This window comes from Symphodus melops, assembly GCF_947650265.1.
Source record: "Symphodus melops genome assembly, chromosome: 18".
NCBI lineage: Eukaryota > Metazoa > Chordata > Actinopteri > Labriformes > Labridae > Symphodus > Symphodus melops.
In genome coordinates, this window is record NC_136708.1 from 379,643 (window position 1) to 402,166 (window position 22,524).

General features: G+C 43.8%; 2 protein-coding genes across 2 annotated transcripts; both read right to left on the reverse strand.

Moving 5' to 3' along the window:
- Positions 1 to 355: 355 nt before the first annotated feature.
- Positions 356 to 12,621, reverse strand: lrp12 (low density lipoprotein receptor-related protein 12). The gene is made up of 11 exons (XM_079368860.1): positions 11,975 to 12,621; positions 9,270 to 9,326; positions 9,061 to 9,196; positions 8,529 to 8,731; positions 8,139 to 8,386; positions 6,746 to 6,895; positions 6,446 to 6,667; positions 5,924 to 6,190; positions 2,377 to 2,579; positions 2,018 to 2,150; positions 356 to 1,897 (listed from the first exon to the last, which is right to left on the reverse strand). The coding sequence occupies exons 1-11, from the start codon at positions 12,039 to 12,041 to the stop codon at positions 968 to 970; spliced, it is 2,616 nt and encodes an 871-aa protein (XP_079224986.1). The 5' UTR covers positions 12,042 to 12,621; the 3' UTR covers positions 356 to 967.
- Positions 12,622 to 15,739: 3,118 nt separating this feature from the next.
- On the reverse strand, positions 15,740 to 22,262 carry ntaq1 (N-terminal glutamine amidase 1). The gene is made up of 6 exons (XM_079368882.1): positions 22,132 to 22,262; positions 19,488 to 19,587; positions 18,526 to 18,576; positions 18,272 to 18,420; positions 16,057 to 16,181; positions 15,740 to 15,975 (listed from the first exon to the last, which is right to left on the reverse strand). The coding sequence occupies exons 1-6, from the start codon at positions 22,191 to 22,193 to the stop codon at positions 15,824 to 15,826; spliced, it is 639 nt and encodes a 212-aa protein (XP_079225008.1). The 5' UTR covers positions 22,194 to 22,262; the 3' UTR covers positions 15,740 to 15,823.
- Positions 22,263 to 22,524: the final 262 nt, after the last annotated feature.

Below are 22,524 nucleotides of genomic sequence, written 5' to 3' on the forward strand. Positions count from 1 at the left end.
GACTCGCAGTGACTCAGACCGACTCACCGGGACTCTAGATCTGACTCTGATTACAGCTGATGATATATAAATATTTGCCAGCTAGCAGAGGTCTTTGGTTACCCTTCACTGTTCATATGACCTTCATCATCTTATTCATGAACTGATCAAACAGCACTGAGAGGATAGGGGGACATTTTTATCATATCAACAGAGATCGCCCACTGTTCTGTCAGGACACAGTTTGCACTCCAATAAGGAGGAGGTCAAAGTCGTACCGAGCAGGACGTACACCTCGGTAATGGTTTTTACGGACGGACCAGGGAAACAACAGGAGGCAGTCTTTACAGTCATACCAACATCAGAACCCAACCAGTGACATCATTCATTTTTAATTTCTGATTGGTCCAATTATCTCAAACATTATTGAGGGCTAACCTTTGATCCAGCTAACATGCTAACGGGTATAACAATTGTTAGCCTGTAGTCCAGTGAACAAGTTAGTTTTATGGCTAGCTGTAGTCCAGTGTGTTGGCATTAGGATGTTGGCTAGCTGTCTAAAGTCAGAGATTTTTTTTATTTTTTTTTTCGAAACTCTATTTATCCCTGTGGGGTAATTAGCGCACCAAGCTTTCGACCACAGGAGCAGCGAACTGCATACACCCTGACAGAGCAGGAGGAGCAATTCAGGGTTAAGTGTCTTGCCCAAGGACACATCGGACATGTTGCTCACAGGAGCTGGGGATCGAACCCTCGACCTTCTGGTTGAGAGACGATGACTCTACCCACTGAGCCACAGCCGCCCTGAGATGTGTATTTAGGTTACATTTAGAAGTGTTAGCCTGTCAGCTAGCATATTAGCCTGCTGTAAGTGTTGAGTCAGAGTAGTGTGCTAGCCTGTCAGTTAGCATTTTAGCCTGCTGTAGGTGTTGGGTCAAAGTATTGTGCTAGCCTGTCAGTTAGCATGTTAGCTGAGCATTTTAGCCTCCTAGCAGAGCAGCAGCAACTCATCGTCGCTGCTCTCTGTCTTGCTCGTTGCCTCGATACAGGCATCAGGGATCTGAGCCGTGTGGACCATCCTGCAGTGTTCACAGGGGCCGTCACGCCCTCCCCGACCAGCGTTTCCATGTTGATGCCGGTGGTGCTCCAGGAGCAGCTGTCTGTTGTCGCTCACCAACAAGGAGGAAGAGGAGGAGGAGGAGGAGGAGGAGTCAGAGACGGGAATCAAAAGCTCAACATCCTCTTCTTCTTCTCTGCTTCCTCTTCGCTCAGCAGCCTCAACCCCCCCTCTTCCTGTCTCCAACTGGTGAAGTGGACTGTGATTGGTCCATGTCTGGTCCTGCTGGATGGGGCTTGTTCTGGTCAGGTTTCTGGCAAGTCTGTGCAGGTTCTGGGCTAGTCGCTGTAGAGCTGATGTGGGCGGAGCCTGGAGCTCTGAGGCCTCAATCTGGTGTTCAGGATCTGGTCTGGATGTTACTGTTGCGACTGGGCTGGAGGGGGGGAGGGTCTCTCTGGGTCTGTCACGAGCTCTATCGTGGGCTGGCGACGGCATCACAGGGGGCGCTGATGTGACAGACAGCAGGGCCTCTACAGCGGAGGAGGGCTGAGTTTTGTTGGGTAGAGGGGCAACTGGCCCGCCAACTGCACCCACTCCTCGCTCTCTTCCTCGCTCACCTTCCGTATCTGTGTCATCTGAGTCCGGAGACAGCAGGTCTGATCCAGAACTCCCGGTGCTCCCAGTGCCAGTGCTGTCCTCCAGGTCAGCAGAGACCAGAGCCAGAGACCCAGACCGCCGGGACCGCGAGAATGTGAAGAGACGCCGCCACAGGTTGCCACGATGACCGGAGGAGGGAAGTCTGAGAGAGGTAAAGCCGAGCTGAGAACGAACAGCCAGACGGAGGTTTTCCAGGACAGATGCCTGAGGGAACATTTTTTTAAAAGATCAGAGATGAACAGGAAACAGCATCTTCTAAAGGTCACACTCGAGTGTAAAAGTTAGTCTTCATGCAGCTGACGCTCAGGAAAACGAGAACTGTACCTGACTCCCAGAGCACACCGGAAAATCCTCCACAGGTGGGATCAATCCCTGGGCGATAAGCTGACCATAAGAGGGCGGGGCTTCCCTTCTCAGGAGCTCCGCCTCTACACGGGACAGCTGTGTCTCAAATGACCTGCAACGACCAATCCAAGGGCTCTCAATGTCCAATCACATGGAACATGTAGACTCTCACAGATCAGATCGACCTATAAGTAGGTCTTTACTTGATAAATGAATAAAGCTTTATGAGTAAAGATTGACTGATTGACCAATCACCTGCCTGGGTTTTTCTGAGAAGCAATTTTCAGTGTTAGTAAGTAATAAATAAATTTTCAATAGAAGTGTGTTTGGGGGCTCACCTGCGTTCAAACATGCGCAGTGAATAGAGTTTGCAGGTGCAGCCGAGGGCGATGACCAATAGGAGGCCACAGATGAGGCTGCCGATGACGGCGGCGGTGATGACTCTGGTGGGAACTATGACGGGACAGCTCTCCTCATCACTTCCGTCCCCACAGTCGTCTTGAGCGTCACACACCCACGACTCAAACACACAGCGGTTATTCTGCAGGAGGTCAAAGGTCAGAAAAGGCGACACTGTAAATTAAATTCCTGTAAGTACTTCATGAAACGTTCTCTGGTGCAGAACATGAACAACTTGATTCATGATGCAATCACATTTTCAGAACATTACAAACAACATTAGTTTTTACTGTGTAATTTATAAATACACATTTTGTACACTGTTACGTATGCTTAAAATGTGCACGTCAGCACTGTACCATCTAAAGGTCTTACCTGCAGACTGCACCATCTAAAGGTCCTACCTGCAGACTGCACCATCTAAAGGTCCTACCTGCAGACTGCACTGTACCATCTAAAGGTCTTACCTGCAGACTGCACCATCTAAAGGTCTTACCTGCAGACTGCACCATCTAAAGGTCTTACCTGCAGACTGCACCATCTAAAGGTCTTACCTGCAGACTGCACCATCTAAAGGTCTTACCTGCAGACTGCACCATCTAAAGGTCTTACCTGCAGACTGCACCATCTAAAGGTCTTACCTGCAGACTGCACCATCTAAAGGTCTTACCTGCAGACTGCACCATCTAAAGGTCTTACCTGCAGACTGCACCATCTAAAGGTATTACCTGCAGACTGCATTGCACCATCTAAAGGTATTACCTGCAGACTGTACCATCTAAAGGTCTTACCTGCAGACTGTACCATCTAAAGGTCTTACCTGCAGACTGCACCATCTAAAGGTCTTACCTGCAGACTGCACCATCTAAAGGTCTTACCCGCAGACTGTACCATCTAAAAGGTCTTACCTGCAGACTGCACTGTACCATCTAAAGGTCTTACCTGCAGACTGCACTGTACCATCTAAAGGTCTTACCTGCAGACTGCACTGTACCATCTAAAGGTCTTACCTGCAGACTGCACTGTACCATCTAAAGGTCCTACCTGCAGACTGCACTGTACCATCTAAAGGTCCTACCTGCAGACTGCACTGTACCATCTAAAGGTCCTACCTGCAGACTGCACTGTACCATCTAAAGGTCTTACCTGCAGACTGCACTGTACCATCTAAAGGTCTTACCTGCAGACTGTACCATCTAAAGGTCTTACCTGCAGACTGTACCATCCACAGGTCTTACCTGCAGACTGCACCATCTAAAGGTCTTACCTGCAGACTGCACTGTACCATCTAAAGGTCCTACCTGCAGACTGCACTGTACCATCCACAGGTCTTACCTGCAGACTGTACCATCTAAAGGTCTTACCTGCAGACTGTACCATCTAAAGGTCTTACCTGCAGACTGCACCATCTAAAGGTCTTACCTGCAGACTGCACTGTACCATCCACAGGTCTAACCTGCAGACTGCACCATCTAAAGGTCTTACCTGCAGACTGTACCATCTAAAGGTCCTACCTGCAGACTGCACTGTACCATCTAAAGGTCTTACCTGCAGACTGCACTGTACCATCTAAAGGTCTTACCTGCAGACTGCACCATCTAAAGGTCTTACCTGCAGACTGCACCATCTAAAAGTCTTACCCGCAGACTGTACCATCTAAAAGGTCTTACCTGCAGACTGCACTGTACCATCTAAAGGTCTTACCTGCAGACTGCACTGTACCATCTAAAGGTCTTACCTGCAGACTGCACTGTACCATCTAAAGGTCTTACCTGCAGACTGCACTGTACCATCTAAAGGTCCTACCTGCAGACTGCACTGTACCATCCACAGGTCTTACCTGCAGACTGTACCATCTAAAGGTCTTACCTGCAGACTGTACCATCTAAAGGTCTTACCTGCAGACTGCACCATCTAAAGGTCCTACCTGCAGACTGCACCATCTAAAGGTCCTACCTGCAGACTGCACTGTACCATCCACAGGTCTTACCTGCAGACTGTACCATCTAAAGGTCTTACCTGCAGACTGTACCATCTAAAGGTCTTACCTGCAGACTGTACCATCTAAAGGTCTTACCTGCAGACTGCACTGTACCATCTAAAGGTCTTACCTGCAGACTGCACTGTACCATCCACAGGTCTTACCTGCAGACTGCACCATCTAAAGGTCTTACCTGCAGACTGTACCATCTAAAGGTCCTACCTGCAGACTGCACTGTACCATCTAAAGGTCTTACCTGCAGACTGCACTGTACCATCTAAAGGTCTTACCTGCAGACTGCACTGTACCATCTAAAGGTCTTACCTGCAGACTGCACCATCTAAAGGTCTTACCTGCAGACTGTACCATCTAAAGGTCCTACCTGCAGACTGCACTGTACCATCTAAAGGTCTTACCTGCAGACTGCACCATCTAAAGGTCTTACCTGCAGACTGTACCATCTAAAGGTCCTACCTGCAGACTCTACCATCTAAAGGTCTTACCTGCAGACTGCACTGTACCATCTAAAGGTCCTACCTGCAGACTGCACCATCTAAAGGTCTTACCTGCAGACTGCACCATCTAAAGGTCTTACCTGCAGACTGTACCATCTAAAGGTCTTACCTGCAGACTGCACCATCTAAAGGTCTTACCTGCAGACTGTACCATCTAAAGGTCTTACCTGCAGACTGCACCATCTAAAGGTCTTACCTGCAGACTGCACCATCTAAAGGTCTTACCTGCAGACTGCACCATCTAAAGGTCTTACCTGCAGACTGCACCATCTAAAGGTCTTACCTGCAGACTGTACCATCTAAAGGTCTTACCTGCAGACTGCACCATCTAAAGGTCTTACCTGCAGACTGCACCATCTAAAGGTCTTACCTGCAGACTGTACCATCTAAAGGTCTTACCTGCAGACTGCACCATCTAAAGGTCTTACCTGCAGACTGCACCATCTAAAGGTCTTACCTGCAGACTGCACCATCTAAAGGTCTTACCTGCAGACTGTACCATCTAAAGGTCCTACCTGCAGACTGTACCATCTAAAGGTCCTACCTGCAGACTGAACTGTACCATCTATAGGTCTTACCTGCAGACTGCACCATCTAAAGGTCTTACCTGCAGACTGTACCATCTAAAGGTCTTACCTGCAGACTGCACCATCTAAAGGTCTTACCTGCAGACTGTACCATCTGAAGGTCCTACCTGCAGACTGAACTGTACCATCTATAGGTCTTACCTGCAGACTGTACCATCTAAAGGTCCTACCTGCAGACTGAACTGTACCATCATTTATAGGTCTTACCTGCAGACTGCACTGTACCATCTAAAGGTCCTGAATGTTTCTCAATGTCCCTGACTGTTTTTGAATGCTTTCAATGATCCTGAAGTTTCATGAATGTTCTCAGAAAAACTGGTGATAAGAATCCTTGAGTGACTTTGAACTGAACACAAGTCTGGTTAAACTATCATCTATCAAGATCTACAAATCCTTTCAGTACCTTGCAGTGAAAGTTTCCGGGCTGGCAAAAGAAACAGTTCTTCTCATCAGAACCATTGGGGCAGCGATTCTGGTAGTTACAGCGGTCCGATCGAGGGTAACAGGCCCCGTTTCTGGAGCAGGGGAACTCGTCCTCCTGACATGAAGAACAGTTCAGCTCATCCCGTCCATTTGGACAGTGCCAGTACCCATCACAGCGCTGCTGCTCCGTGTAACAGCCCCAGTTCCCCCCACAGGGTACCTCCCAGGGCAGGCAGAACCCGTCAACCTAAACGGCAGAAGAACAGACACAGACAGATCATATCAACCTAAAGAACAGAACCAGACACAGACAGATCATATCAACCTAAAGAACAGAACCAGACACAGACAGATCATATCAACCTAAAGAACAGAACCAGACACAGACAGATCATATCAACCTAAAGAACAGAAATACAGTTAGAAACACACAGAGTAACACGCACAAACAGAACTACATAGAGAAATTTGAAAAAGAAAAAAGAGGGTAAAAATTACACACCTGGTAGGTGACGTTGAAGCCTCTGGCAGCGTTGATCTTGTCTGCATAGAAGTGAACTCGGAGCTGACCAGACGATGAAACCACAGCGACCGGCGCCCTGGAGTCGAAGGCCGTCAGCACCCTGAGGAGACGGCGGGGGTTCTCTTCAAGCCCGTCGTAAACCTTTACATAATCTCCATAACCTGTCCCATCGAGTTTAAAGTCGGTAAACCTCAAAATGACCTGCAGAGGGAGCAGAGGAAGGGGATTATTACAAGTCATTTTCCCTTCTTTAACCTTTGCCAGGTGGACTTGCCGTACCTTCCTGTGATCACCAGTGTCAATCAGCCAGGTGCAGTTGCTCCCTGGAGGGTAAAAATCCGGGTAGTTTGGAGAGCTGAAGGACCCATAGAAGTTTCTCAACAATTCTCCACAAGTGGGAACGTCACAGTCAATCTCATCCCCAAGGTCCTAAACAGGAAGAACAGGATGACAGTTGTCAAAGGCTCAGCAGTGATTCACCCTGAACACATGACAGAGTTCCTTCACTGAAACTAACCCAACATCATTATAGGCATCCTAATATGGTCCTGTCAATACAGAGGTTCTATCAGCTCAGGTCACACTTGAGACCTGTTTATTTAACTTCAGACGGTTCTGTTGATGATGGACAGAGAGTTCTGTTGATGATGGACAGAGGGTTCTGTTGATGATGATGGACAGAGAGTTCTGTTGATGATGGACAGAGAGTTCTGTTGATGATGGACAGAGGGTTCTGTTGATGATGATGGGCAGAGGGTTCTGTTGATGATGATGGGCAGAGGGTTCTGTTGATGATGATGGACAGAGAGTTCTGTTGATGATGATGGACAGAGGGTTCTGTTGATGAAGATGGACAGAGAGTTCTGTTGATGATGATGGACAGAGGGTTCTGTTGATGATGATGGACAGAGGGTTCTGTTGATGATGATGGGCAGAGGGTTCTGTTGATGATGGACAGAGGGTTCTGTTGATGATGATGGGCAGAGGGTTCTGTTGATGATGGACAGAGGGTTCTGTTGATGATGGACAGAGGGTTCTGTTGATGATGGACAGAGGGTTCTGTTGATGATGATGGACAGAGAGTTCTGTTGATGATGATGGGCAGAGGGTTCTGTTGATGATGATGGGCAGAGGGTTCTGTTGATGATGGACAGAGGGTTCTGTTGATGATGATGGACAGAGGGTTCTGTTGATGATGATGGACAGAGGGTTCTGTTGATGATGATGGACAGAGGGTTCTGTTGATGATGGACAGAGGGTTCTGTTGATGATGATGGGCAGAGGGTTCTGTTGATGATGATGGACAGAGGGTTCTGTTGATGATGATGGACAGAGGGTTCTGTTGATGATGATGGACAGAGGGTTCTGTTGATGATGATGGGCAGAGAGTTCTGCTGTCCACACTGAGGAATTCTAACCTTTCTTGATGGTGTTCTGTGCTTCTCAGTTTAATATTGTCAGGTGTCTAATCCTGACCCTGACCCTGACCCTGAACCTGACCCTGACCCTGATCCTGAACCTGAACCTGAACCTGAACCTGAACCTGACCCTGACCCTGAACCTGAACCTGACCCTGAACCTGACCCTGAACCTGATCCTGACCCTGAACCTGACCCTACGACTCTGACTGTACATAACATGATCTGGAAGCAGGAAGTGAGGTGAGTGTTACCTGACAGTCTATGCTGCCATCACAGCGCAGGCTGTGCGGGAGGCAGGTGTAGATTCGAGTGTAGCGTGACAGGCAGGGGAACTGGTTCAGGCTACAAGGCTGGAAGGAGAAAGGAGAGTCGACACACAGCTCCTCATCCGAGTTATCACCACACTCATCCATAGAGTTACAGCGCCACCAGTCAGGAACACACTTCCCATTAGAGCAGTGGAACTGGTCCACCTCACAGCCTGACGCCTCCGGTTTACCTACAACAAAACAGAGTCATCAGTTAATAATCAAACACTGTGAGTGTGTATTTATGAATCTGTGTTTGAGTAATAACTCCATACAGTAATGATCAGCTGATGTTCAGGTGAGTCTACAACAGCACAGACAAACAGTCCTCACCGCTGACGTAGGAAAGCCTGAAGCCTTTTCCTGTCATGCTGTCGTCAGAGTGGAAGTGGATCCACACGTGGTCCTGGGTGGAGATGTATGGTGGAGGAAGGGAGGAGCCACAGACCCTAAGCCCATCCAGATTCCTGTAGCTGCTGATGGACATCCAGTCTGATGAGCACCGATGGGAACCCTGTAGGTCAAAGTCCTGGAAGCTGCAGAGTCGGAGAAAAAGGTTAGTTTAGAACCTGATAGAAGCTTCTCCGTGTTTGGTTCTGACTCAGGGGATCAAGAGTAGACCTGTCCCAGATGACCTTAACAGTCTGGGTTGTTTGTAGTTAATCAGAAGGTCATTCATGTAATTTGGCCCTAAGCCATTAAGCGCTTTGTAAACTAGCATAATCATTAGAACCTGATAGAACTTGTTAGACCCTGTTGAAACACTGGGCTCGGTGAGCACAGAATTGTTTTTAGGGTTACTGGCTGTTGGGTTAGACATTGTATGAAACAGGACCCATCGCTATGGAAACAGTCTGGTTGTTACCTGATGGTGATGGTGTCTCCGGGTCGGGCTCTGATGTTCCAGCTGCAGTTTAGTCTGGACGGGTACTGAAAGGGCCAGCCGGGGCTGGTGATGACACCGCTGGCTGCTCGCAGCAGCTCCGCCCCCTCACCGCAGGCTGGACAGATAGAGGGGTTAGCCTGTCACTAAATCGTTTTCAGATTGTGATATAGCAGACGCTGTGACCTCACCATTAGAAATCCCTGACACGTAGACGTTGTCGTTCCTCTGAGACGCAGCAATGTATCCTGGGAAAAGGCACACAGGGGTTAACAGGAGGGCTGGGTTAAAAAAATCGATTAATCGATTCGAATCGATTTTCCTTTGAATGGCCCGATATCGATTCATAAAATCCTAAAATCGATTATTTAATAGTCTTTTCTACTGTGTGTAATGCAGCCTGCAGTTTAAAGCCGAGTAGTCTCGCGTGGACAGCCAGAGGGTTAGGGTCACCTCGTCACTAGGTGAGGAGCGCGAGCGTTGTTAAACATGGCGGGAGCGCTGAAGGCAGCAATGAACTGGACAACAGCAAAACTATATACAAGATCTGCAGCGTGGAGGTGAAATATTATGGAAACACAACGAATGTCCGAAATCATTTATCGAGACACCACCAGGAAACGCAGTCTGCAAAGACGTCGGAGCAGAAAATAACCGAGGCTGTCGCAACATTTACATGTAAGGACATACGACCACACAGCGTTGTTGAAGATGATGGTTTCTGCAGCCTTATAAAGACTCTGGAGCCACGCTACGTTATAGCAACACGCTAACAGATAAAGACTCTGGAGCCACGCTACGTTATAGCAACACGCTAACAGATAAAGACTCTGGAGCCACGCTACGTTATAGCAACACGCTAACAGATAAAGACTCTGGAGCCACGCTACGTTATAGCAACACGCTAACAGATAAAGACTCTGGAGCCACGCTACGTTATAGCAACACGCTAACAGATAAAGACTCTGGAGCCATGCTACGTTATAGCAACACGCTAACAGATAAAGACTCTGGAGCCACGCTACGTTATAGCAACACGCTAACAGATAAAGACTCTGGAGCCACGCTACGTTATAGCAACACGCTAACAGATAAAGACTCTGGAGCCACGCTACGTTATAGCAACACGCTAACAGATAAAGACTCTGGAGCCACGCTACGTTATAGCAACACGCTAACAGATAAAGACTCTGGAGCCACGCTACGTTATAGCAACACGCTAACAGTAAAGTGACAGTCCCAAACATGTATGCAGACGTGAAACAGCATCCCAACATGGCTAAAGTTAGCAGAGAGAGTCGCCCTAACTACAACAGATTCATATCTGACAACCGGACTTATTGCACTATACGACAACTCAGAACCTTTTACATTTCTGGTTGTTTACTTTTATTTATTAATTATTTATTCATTTGTATGTTTGTCTCTTTTGGTTGTTTCTCTTCTGATACAGTTGTTAGATGTTTTTTGGAACCAATGTGTCACATTGCATGAAACCTTTGTGAGTCACAGGCAGCAAAGTGAATGTCCTCAGTTTGTGTTTGTAGCCTCCTTGTTTACACTGCCTGCCTTGTTTTGGTCATGTTTAATAAAAAGTACATGATTCATGCTTTGGGCTTAATTCAACAATAATATCTTTAATAATGCACCAAGTTAGAGTTCAAATTATTCAAGTAAAATTGGTGCTGTGACTGAAACATCCTGAATGGAGTTGAATGGATACCCAGCTCTAGTTAACAGGAAGCTGCTCACACGGACAGGACAATGTCCTGCGACGACCAACCATGGCATCAAGAAGCTAAGATCGTGTTTTAAAACCAAAACATTGACCATATTTGGAAAGTGGGAGGAGTCTCACTTTTCTCATATATGGTCAATGTTAGTTTATTTATACTTCAGAGAGAGAAGATTGAAACGGTGACCAAGTTTAAATATCTTGGTGTAATGCTCGATTCAAATCTAAATTTTAAATGTGCAACAAATGATTAAAGTTACAGTATGACATGTTGTATGTTGTATGTATGTTGTATGTATGTTGGGGGCACGCTGGGGAAACTAAACCCTGTGGAGTCTTTACACAAACAAACCTGTCAAGTCTTTGACCCCCACGCAGCTTCATCTGGATCCTCCAGAAGAACAGTCTTTTGAATTTTGACAATTTGAAGCTTTTTTTCAAATTTGTATCTTGTGTATAAAATGTGATTTTATAAAATGATTTGGTGCCATTACGTCAATTTATTAACTTTGGCTCCGTGGAGTCAATAAAATCTACAAGTATATCTATGACAAGAGATTGATCAGTAACCGTCCGTCACTCTGCCTGACCATATGAAGAACTGTCAGCCAATCAGAAGCTTCAAACATCTGCTGAAAGACGCTCAATTCTGAAACCAATAATCTTCATCCGTGTGTGTGTGCTCAGTGTGTGTGTGTGTGTGTGTGCTCAGTGTGTGTGTGTGTGTGTGCTCAGTGTGTGTGTGTGTGTGTGTGCTCAGTGTGTGTGTGTGTAGATAATCTGTTTGTTACAGACATTTTATATATGTTTTATATATGTATGTATATATATGTTTTCACAGTGACTGAGGGTCTGCAGATTTAAACTAGCTCAGAGCTAAAAACATAAAATAGAAAGTGCAACGTTTAATATTTACTAAAATTGTCCATGGTCCCTTCATAAATAAAGTTAAATGGACATAACTCCGCCCCTTTTGTTCCTATAGTTTGGTAGATATGACCATCTGCTTTATTAAAGTCTCTTGGTAGAACTGATTCTTTGAATTCCTTGAATTTCCCTCGGGATCAATAAAGTATCTATCAATCTGATTCCTGGAGGTGATTCATTATTCTGGGTGTCAGAGTTGTATGGTTGTTGCCATGGTAACAAACAGGAACTCACCTGACAGGGCGAGCAGGTAAAGCACAGGTGAGGAGCAGCTGAGCCTGCAGCCTGATGTGAGGGCCATAATGACCCACACGATGACGATGATGATGAAGGTCACTGCACAGCTGGATCAGCTCACAGATCTGTTAGCTTAGCATCAGCTACACCGACAGTCTGTTTGATCATCGTCCTCTCTGCTAACGATGCTAAGCTAAGCTTTGAGCTAACAAAGACCAAAAAGAGATAGCAGCTACTGTTTGTGAGCTAGCTGTTAGCCCAGAGAAGTCGGTCATTAAACAGACACGTTTCCATGACAACAGTTAGAAAACAAACAAACAAATATTTATGTTAAATACAGAACACAAAAAACTAACCAGCAGCTGCTAACTAGCTTCAAAATGCTAACGATGGAAGTGGCTAGCTATGACCTGCTGCTACTTCTGACAGCTAACCCGGGTTAAACAGAGCCGACCCGGGTTAAACAGAGCCGACCCGGGTTAAACAGAACCGACCCGGGTTAAACAGAACCGACCCGGGATAACTAATATAAAAACTGAGCTGTTAGCATAGTGTTAGCCGTTAGCTGCTAATGTCGAGTTGAACAACAACAGTCCGCAGACAGAGAGCTGCGAGTAAGCTCCGCCCCCTTGTGTCGTAGTGTTTCGTAAGCCCCGCCCCTCCAGTGACGTCAAGCAAAGTAAGCTCCGCCCCTCCCGGTGACGTTGTGACATGTTAAAGGTGCATATATTTTCTAATTTAAAAACACAAATTTTATTTAAAGGACAAAAATGGATCCCTGAACTCTGATTGGATGTTAAAGACACCAGGGGACTACGAAGCAGGTCACTTACCTGGGTATATCACCATGGTAACTGAGCTGCACGCCTAACCTGCCCTGGAGCAAATTAAAGCTCCACCCACTGACCAATCAGATGTGTTGATGTTGTGTGATCTGAAGAAGAGCCCCCCTCTTCACCCCCTCTGATTGAACACTTTAGTCCGTCTAGGTCATCATGTTTTGTTCCTACTTTAACAGAGAGGGAAAAGGCAGCGCAGCCTTTCAGAGCAACATGTTCAGTTCAGAGGAGAAACACGAGTTCTTCAGGTCCAAGATGAACTTACAGGAAGAGAACAGTTTAAATCCTCTCTGATGTTTCTTGTGTCTTTGGGAGCCTGCTTGTCTTCAACGTATTTATATTGTTTATGTAGTTTGATCACATTTTGTATAATTAATATTATTATTGTTGTAAATCATCTTTATTGGTTTTCAAGCAATCAAAGGACAAACACACAGGCATCACAAAATATTCAAAACGCCCCCCCCCCCCAAAAAAACAAACAAACATATTACATAATTATATACAGTAAAAAGCCCATACAGGCATTACATTGGATTTCTTAAAGCGTAGACATTATCATAATACTGTAGGAGTGGGCTCTACACATTAATGACCCTTGAGTTGTGTATCTGAGCTTTTCCATGACATCAGCAAGTCAGCAGCTATGCAAACAAGGCAGACGTCTAGCCAGCATTGATGATGCAAGCCTGGGCTGATCAGAGTTAGATATGACAGTGTGATGATTGTGAGAGGTTAAATAAAGAAAACTCTGCCCTTTTATATGAGCGTGGTCTTGGTAACTCCTGGGTTTACCAGTCACGTTGACAGCCAGCTTGTTAATCACCATCTCTTATGATAAGGCAGGGATACACTGTGCGATGTTTTGAAAATCTCAAACTCCAACTGAATAAGTAAATTACGTGCACACACTGCGGTCCAATGCTCGGCTGTGACCTGATTGCTCACACTATAAGAGCGAAATAAACACGCCAGATGCCCTAATCCAGAAGAGGACAGGAGAGATGCTCACGAAGGAGAAACGTGCTGACATGGCCATTTGTGCCATTCTATGTGCTGAAACATCATTAAAGACATGAGTGAGACCTGCCAAGTTTCACGTCTCTCCACCTCCGTGAAGAAAGTTTCACATCTCTCCACCTCCGTGCGTAAAGTTTCACGTCTCTCCACCTCTGTCTGTAAAGTTTCACGTCTCTCCACCTCTGTGCGTAAAGTTTCACGTCTCTCCACCTCTGTGCGTAAAGTTTTACATCTCTCCACCTCTGTAAAGTTTTACATCTCTCCACCTCTGTCTGTAAAGTTTCACATCTCTCCACCTCTGTAAAGTTTTACATCTCTCCACCTCTGTCTGTAAAGTTTCACATCTCTCCACCTCCGTGCGTAAAGTTTTACATCTCTCCACCTCTGTCTGTAAAGTTTTACATCTCTCCACCTCTGTCTGTAAAGTTTTACATCTCTCCACCTCTGTCTGTAAAGTTTTACATCTCTCCACCTCTGTCTGTAAAGTTTCACATCTCTCCACCTCCGTGCGTAAAGTTTCACATCTCTCCACCTCTGTCTGTAAAGTTTCACGTCTCTCCACCTCCATGCGTAAAGTTTCACATCTCTCCACCTCTGTCTGTAAAGTTTCACGTCTCTCCACCTCCATGCGTAAAGTTTCATGTCTCTCCACCTCTGTGCGTGTAGTTTCATGTCTCTCCATCTTTGTGTAAAGTTTCAGTTTCGCAAAAACTATTATTAAGTTTAAATGTTTTAATAACCTCATGGTTTAACATGTTCCTGATTTAAGGGGGTGCTGCCTACTTCCGGTGTCCCTGCACAAACACTCAGCAGCACAGCAGAGAATAACATAAAAAACCTGTTCCTACCCATTTATGTTGCTAAAACAAACAAAACAACCATTGATCCTTAGACATTGGCATAATCGAGTCGAGATTTTGATAGTGACAAAGTGGCTGAATCCAAAAAGGTGCAATTCACAATCTGGTAAGTGCCAGATCTTTTTTGTCTTTGGCACAAATTAAGCACTGCTCAACAAGTCTGGCCTCCATGTCCTCAGTTCAAATCACACGCTGCAGCGACACCAACATGACTCCATGCTTCTTCTTTTTCTGGACGTGGTAAAGTTGACATCTTTTATGAATGTGCATTGAGGGGAAAACCCAGTGAGCTCAGGTGAATGGGCTCATAGCTCTGTATAAACTGTGCGATCCCCTCTAGAGAGGCGACTAAAATATCAAACCAGGTTGATTTTCCTACGAACAGCTGATTGCCAGTCGGGATGAGTTTATCAGTGTTCGTTGCTGCCTCTACAATACACAACTCGCAACTCACATTTAAGCTGAAAGAACGACCACGAGGGTTCAGTCTACTGAACGACCACGAGGGTTCAGTCTACTGAACGACCACGAGGGTTCAGTCTAATGAACGACCACGAGGGTTCAGTCTAATGAACGACCACGAGGGTTCAGTCTACTGAACGACCACGAGGGTTCAGTCTAATGAACGACCACGAGGGTTCAGTCTAATGAACGACCACGAGGGTTCAGTCTACTGAACGACCACGAGGGTTCAGACTACTGAACGACCACGAGGGTTCAGTCTAATGAACGACCACGAGGGTTCAGTCTACTGAACGACCACGAGGGTTCAGTCTAATGAACGACCACGAGGGTTCAGACTACTGAAACCCCCTACTAAAAATTCTGCACTGCATACTGAACTGTGACGTTTTGGAAAGGGCCACTAACTACAGGAAGTCATCAAAGCTATAGTTGTGTCCTTTGAAGGTTGTGTGAGGTTCTTCTTAACCCGACTTTAAAAGGTAACAGGCCGAACAGTTGATCAACAGTATCAGTGCACTCACAGGAGCAGTGAACTTCCTGCACGCCCCCCTTTGGTGACCAGAGGTACGGCAGGACCACAGTGTGTAACGTTTTTATTTTCTACAAACAGGACAAAGAGAAGTTCAGTTCCCTTCGTGGTGCAAGAAACACTGGTGTGTTCCTCACGACATGCCTGTTGCAGACGATAATGAGGAAGGCAATGACCATGAGGAGTCAACCGTGTATCGCTGCAAGAAGTCATCAAGACTGAAGACCGCCCCCCAGCCCACCGCCGGGTTCATACTGATGAAGTCATCCAGGTTCATCTGAGTCACTGAGGAGGAGACGCAGCATAATGATGTCATCATAAGTTCAAAGACATGCTGACATCATGTCACCCACTGGATCATGTTACCTGCTGTATGTATGGGGGGGTATGGTGGGGGGGGCATCTTCCACGACCCATCAGAGTTCTTCATGTGAGACCGATCAGATGCAAAGTTACACAGGAAGCTGTCAGCAGGGACCACACGCAACTTCCTGTAAGACAAACAGAAACAGTTGGACGGCCCCTCAGCAGTGATTGATTCATTGGTTAAATTGAGTTTCTTCTTCCATAACAAATTTTGTTTCTCTTTTGAGGTGAAAAAGCAGCTTGTCACTGCAACTTTTGTGTCTGTTTTAGATTATGGAGACCTGCTATATATATATGAATTCCTAAGCTAATGCCTCAGTTAGATTGACGCTGTTGATCATGCTTCTCTGAGGTTCATCACTAACTGTGGAGCCTGGACCCATCATTGTGACTTTATTCTCCTGTGGGATGGCCTTCTTTGTCCACCAGGAGGCTGGAACTCTGGTGCACTTTTATTTACAAGGCCATGCTGCTCATCAAACAGAGAGGTGTGAATTCTTACAGTTTGTGTTCAAATGATCAGTTGTTGCTTTCTGGTCCATTTGCCCGCACTGAACTGGGTAAAAAGGGCCTTCGTCCACATGGAACATGCTGCAAAAGGACTTGAAAATAACTAAACTGAATTCTTTAAATGCCTTTAAATCCAGGCTGAGAACACATGAGACCCCCCCCCCTACATGTTTTTATAACTTTAATTGAAGCTGAAGCCGTCCACCCGTGCACTGGACCCCTTCCCCTCAGCCTTACTGAAGTCCAACATCTCTGCCGTCTCTTCATTCACCATCAGAAACCTCTCCCTCCTGGCCGGCCATATCCCACCTGCATTAAAAACTGCTGTCATCAGACCACTACTGAAAAAACCCATCCTGGATCCAGAAGTTCTGTCGAACTACAGGCCCATCTCCAATCTCCCGTTTCTTTCTAAGGCTCTGAAAAAAACTGTTGCAGCACAACTTCAAGATCACCTCACTCACAATAATCTGTTTGAGAAATCTCTGATTTCCGCCCTGGCCATAGAACAGGAACTGCTCTGGTCAGGGTCACTAAGGACCTTCTGATGGCAGCAGACACCGGTACTCCATCACTTCTCATCCTTTTAGATCTTACAGCTGCCTTTGATACAGTCGATCATCACATCCTCCTTCAGCGCCTGAAATACACCACTGGACTCACAGGAAACACATAACTGGTTCACTTCCTACCTCACTGACTGAACCCGAGCACGTCGCCCTGGGAAAAGCTAAATCTCACACCCAACATGTCACCTGCGGTGTCCCCCAGGGCTCGGTGTTGGCCCCCCCCCTTTTCTCCATCTACATGCTCCCCCTGGGAAGTGTCATCAGCAAGCATGGGTTATGCTATCATTGCTATGCTGATGACACACAGCTGTACATCAGAACCAGCCCCACTTCCTCCTCCCCCCTGCCAACATCCCCTCTGACCAGCTGCCTGGGGGAGATACAGGCGTGGATGACTTTCTCCAACTTAACTGCTCCAAAACTGAAGCCATGGCCGTAGCCACCATTGAGGACACCGAGGTCATGTCCTCTGTATGTTCCCATAGTTTTCGTTTCAATAAGACTGAAAGTAAACACGGTCGCGACGTTACTGTAGGGCAGTTTTAAGAACAGTAATTAAATGAAAGATGTAACGTAGTGTTCAGAGGCTGCAGCAATATATATATATATGTATATATATATATATATATATATATATGTATATATATATATGTATATATATGTATATATATATATGTATATATACACATATATATATACATATATATATATATATATATATATATATATATATATATATATGTGTGTATTATATTTGGATTTTTGGATGGATAAGTAATAATTTAATAATGTGACTAAACATGGCATTCAAATATAAGGTCACATTATAGTAATCATGACTCAGCACTAAACCTTTTCTACATTCAGCTAACCCCTGCTGGTCAGGTGTGTGTTACCCCTGCTGGTCAGGTGTGTGTTACCCCTGCTGGTCAGGTGTGTGTTACCTGTGCTGGTCAGGTGTGTGTTACCCCTGCTGGTCAGGTGTGTGTTACCCCTGCTGGTCAGGTGTGTGTTACCCCTGCTGGTCAGGTGTGTGTTACCTGTGCTGGTCAGGTGTGTGTTACCTGTGCTGGTCAGGTGTGTGTTACCCCTGCTGGTCAGGTGTGTGTTACCTGTGCTGGTCAGGTGTGTGTTACCTGTGGTAGGTGGGTTTAATGTTGCAATCTGAGCGAAGGGCGTGGCTGGCGTACAGATCCACGCTGCATGGAAATGACAGCTCAGAGTCCAGATCATAAACCAGAGAGTTTCCCTGAGGACAGACCTGCAGCAGGATGACGTGGTAATCCTAAAACACAGAATGACCTCATCATGACCTCATCATGACCTCATCATGGTCATATATCAGAGTCTGTGACAGAGTAATAGTTAAACATGCAGGAACATCACAGACCCAGATTACTGGTTGATCTCCATGTCCTGACTTTTGCTTCCACAGAGGAACCTGAGGGAGAACAAACAGAGAAACCGTGAGATCACCAGCTCAGAAATAGGACAGATGTTCTTTAGGAACCCAACAGATGTTCTGTAGAACCTTAAAACTGTTATATAGAAACACAGCAGTTGTTCTGTAGAACCTTAAAGGTGTTCTTTATGAACACATAACGTGTTGTGTAGAACCTTAAAGGTGTTCTTTAGGAACCCAACAGACGTTCTGTAGAACCTTAAAACTGTTATATAGAAACACAGCAGATGTTCTGTAGAACCTTAAAGGTGTTCTTTATGAACACAACAATAAAGTATCTATCTATCTATCTATCTATCTATCTATCTATCTATCTATCTATCTATCTATCTATCTATCTATCTATCTAACATGTTGTGTAGAACCTTAAAGGTGTTCTTTAGGAACCCAACAGACGTTCTGTAGAACCTTAAAAGGGTTGAAGGGTTGAAAGGCTTGAATTTCCCTCGGGATCAATAAAGTATCTATCTATCTATCTATCTATCTATCTATCTATCTATCTATCTATCTATCTATCTATCTATCTTATATAGAAACACAGCAGATGTTCTGTAGAACCTTAAAGGCGTTCATTAGGAACACATCACATGTTGTGAAGAACCTTAAAGGTGTTCTTTGGGAACACAGAATATGTTGTGTAGAACCTTAAAGGTGTTCATTAGGAACACATCACATGTTGTGAAGAACCTTAAAGGTGTTCTTTGGGAACACAGAATATGTTGTGTAGAACCTTAAAGGTGTTCATTAGGAACACATCACATGTTGTGAAGAACCTTAAAGGTGTTCTTTGGGAACACAGAATATGTTGTGTAGAACTTTAAAAGTGTTCTTTAGGAACACAGCAGATGTTCTGCACAGTGTTCTTGTGCCAGTGTTCTGAGTGTCCTCACCATTCGGCTCTCATTAGAAATGAAAACCACAAACAGTTCTTCCAGTGGCCCGGTTCTCTCCATCCTGACATACTCACAGAGTTTCCAAACATTTTCTTCACTGCAGGACAAGAACAGCAGAACCACAGTCAGACCACTCCAGAACCAGCTGTTAGAACCTTTGTTGTATTGGTCAGTTATTACTGGTTCTGTATTAGAACTTGTGTTAACAGATTTTAGCTTCTTATGGTTAGTAAGCACAAAATTGATCAAAGTGACAATCCGATGTTTATATGTTCCTCACTCTAACGGTTCTGGCTGTCAGCAGACAGAACCCAGGTTCCATTTTAGTCAAATGAAATCTTCTCAACTTTAAATCACTCAGGTTCTACTTCATAGAGTTACAGTTTATAGATAGAGTTACAGTTTATAGATAGTAGAGATACAGTTTATAGATTGTAGAGTTACAGTTTATAGATAGAGTTACAGTTTATAGATAGAGTTACAGTTTATAGATAGTAGAGATACAGTTTATAGATTGTAGAGTTACAGTTTATAGATTGTAGAGTTACAGTTTATAGATTGTAGAGTTACAGTTTATAGATAGTAGAGTTACAGTTTATAGATAGTAGAGATACAGTTTATAGATTGTAGAGTTACAGTTTATAGATAGTAGAGATACAGTTTATAGATTGTAGAGTTACAGTTTATAGATAGTAGAGTTACAGTTTATAGATTGTAGAGTTACAGTTTATAGATAGAGTTACAGTTTATAGATAGTAGAGATACAGTTTATAGATTGTAGAGTTACAGTTTATAGATAGAGTTACAGTTTATAGATAGAGTTACAGTTTATAGATAGAGTTACAGTTTATAGATTGTAGAGTTACAGTTTATAGATTGTAGAGTTACAGTTTATAGATAGAGTTACAGTTTATAGATAGTAGAGTTACAGTTTATAGATTGTAGAGTTACAGTTTATAGATTGTAGAGTTACAGTTTATAGATTGTAGAGTTACAGTTTATAGATAGTAGAGTTACAGTATATAGATAATAGTTACAGTTTATAGATAGAGTTACAGTTTATAGATAGTAGAGTTACAGTTTATAGATTGTAGAGTTACAGTTTATAGATAGTAGAGTTACAGCTTATAGATTGTAGAGTTAGTTTATAGATTGTAGAGTTACAGTTTATAGATAGTAGAGTTACAGTTTATAGATTGTAGAGTTACAGTTTATAGATTGTAGAGTTACAGTTTATAGATAGTAGAGTTACAGTTTATAGATAGTAGAGTTACAGTTTATAGATAGTAGAGTTACAGTTTATAGATAGTAGAGTTACAGTTTATAGATAGAGTTACAGTTTATAGATAGAGTTACAGTTTATAGATTGTAGAGTTACAGTTTATAGATTGTAGAGTTACAGTTTATAGATAGTAGAGTTACAGTTTATAGATAGAGTTACAGTTTATAGATAGAGTTACAGTTTATAGATAGTAGAGTTACAGTTTATAGATTGTAGAGTTACAGTTTATAGATAGTAGAGTTACAGTTTATAGATAGTAGAGTTACAGTTTATAGATTGTAGAGTTACAGTTTATAGATTGTAGAGTTACAGTTTATAGATAGTAGAGTTACAGTTTATAGCTAGTAGAGTTAGTTTATAGCTTGTAGAGTTACAGTTTATAGATTGTAGAGTTACAGTTTATAGATTGTAGAGTTACAGTTTATAGATTGTAGAGTTACAGTTTATAGATTGTAGAGTTACAGTTTATAGATAGTAGAGTTACAGTTTATAGATTGTAGAGTTACAGTTTATAGATTGTAGAGTTACGGTTTATAGATAGTAGAGTTACAGTTTATAGATTGTAGAGTTACAGTTTATAGATAGTAGAGTTACAGTTTATAGATTGTAGAGTTACGGTTTATAGATTGTAGAGCTACAGTTTATAGATAGTAGAGTTACAGTTTATAGATTGCAGAGGTACGGTTAATAGATTCTAGAGTTAAAGGTTATAGATTGTAGTAGGCTTGGGCAATAGAATGATATTGCTGAATTATTGCAGCATCATTTTTCTTACAATAAATTAAAAAAATTAAATAAAAGTTTGGTAGAATTTAACCTGTAATGACACCGCCCATCCACGTGGAAACGGGGACGCTAATACGCATTGAACACTAGTTGAGAAGAAGAAAAATACGACGAACAGCCAATCACGTTGCATGAATATGGGTAGGCGGGCTTAAAGAATTAATACACAGCTGATACTGAGCCTGCCTGCTGAGCAGGAGAAAGCTGCTTTAATCTAGAGACATTTTATTTACAGTCCGACAAAAAGCTCGAGCTGTTCCGAAGAAGACATGAAACATCAACAGACTGTTCAAACAGACCGGAAGTAAACAGCTGTCTTCTATCTGTGTGCACTGAGCTGATTCATTATAGAATCATGAAACCATCATTCACCAGCTGCTTTCTTCTCTTTCACTCATATTAGCTTTTTACAACAATCAATGATTTCACATTTATCGTGATAATCATCAATATCGACACACGTGACGTTTTCTTTTTTTTAATCCTGACCCTAACCCTAGATTGTAGAATTACAGTGCCTAGATTGTAGAATTACAGTGCATAGATTGTAGAGTTGTATTATATTATTCTCACCAGTAACAACTGCTATAAACGCAGTCCTTTCGACTCGGTGTGATTATTTCTGCTCTCCTCATGTCTCATGTCGGTGTCACACTAAAACTCTTTGCCGGAAATCACGTGACCACACGTTTCTTTCAGAATAAAAGTCACACTTCCTCCCCGTTTGCAGCGTAAAAGAGTTTATAAAAAAACAAACAAACTGCAGTGTGAGGATATTTTCTGGTGTGATAATGATTGTTAGAAACCAAATTGTTTATTAATTATATCATATAAACTGTTAATAACTAAGAGAAATCCTCTCAGTGAGGATGCTAACATTCACCTTTGATTTAAATAAGTCTTTTATTCATGATTGATGAATATGATTAGTTCCTAAGAATGTTTTATCTCCATCTGTCTTATAAA

Coding starts and splice junctions, on each gene's coding strand:
- lrp12 (XM_079368860.1), bottom strand. CDS start 12,041: ATGGCCCTCACATCAGGCTGCAGGCTCAGCTGCTCCTCACCTGTGCTT. Junction 2,151..2,376: donor CTGCGCATGTTTGAACGCAG/GTGAGCCCCCAA, acceptor TGGTCGTTGCAG/GTCATTTGAGACACAGCTGT. Junction 1,898..2,017: donor CGGTGTGCTCTGGGAGTCAG/GTACAGTTCTCG, acceptor ATGTTCCCTCAG/GCATCTGTCCTGGAAAACCT.
- ntaq1 (XM_079368882.1), bottom strand. CDS start 22,193: ATGAGGAGAGCAGAAATAATCACACCGAGTCGAAAGGACTGCGTTTAT. Junction 18,421..18,525: donor GAGATCAACCAGTAATCTGG/GTCTGTGATGTT, acceptor TCTGTGTTTTAG/GATTACCACGTCATCCTGCT. Junction 16,182..18,271: donor ATTAAACCCACCTACCACAG/GTAACACACACC, acceptor TTTGTCTTACAG/GAAGTTGCGTGTGGTCCCTG.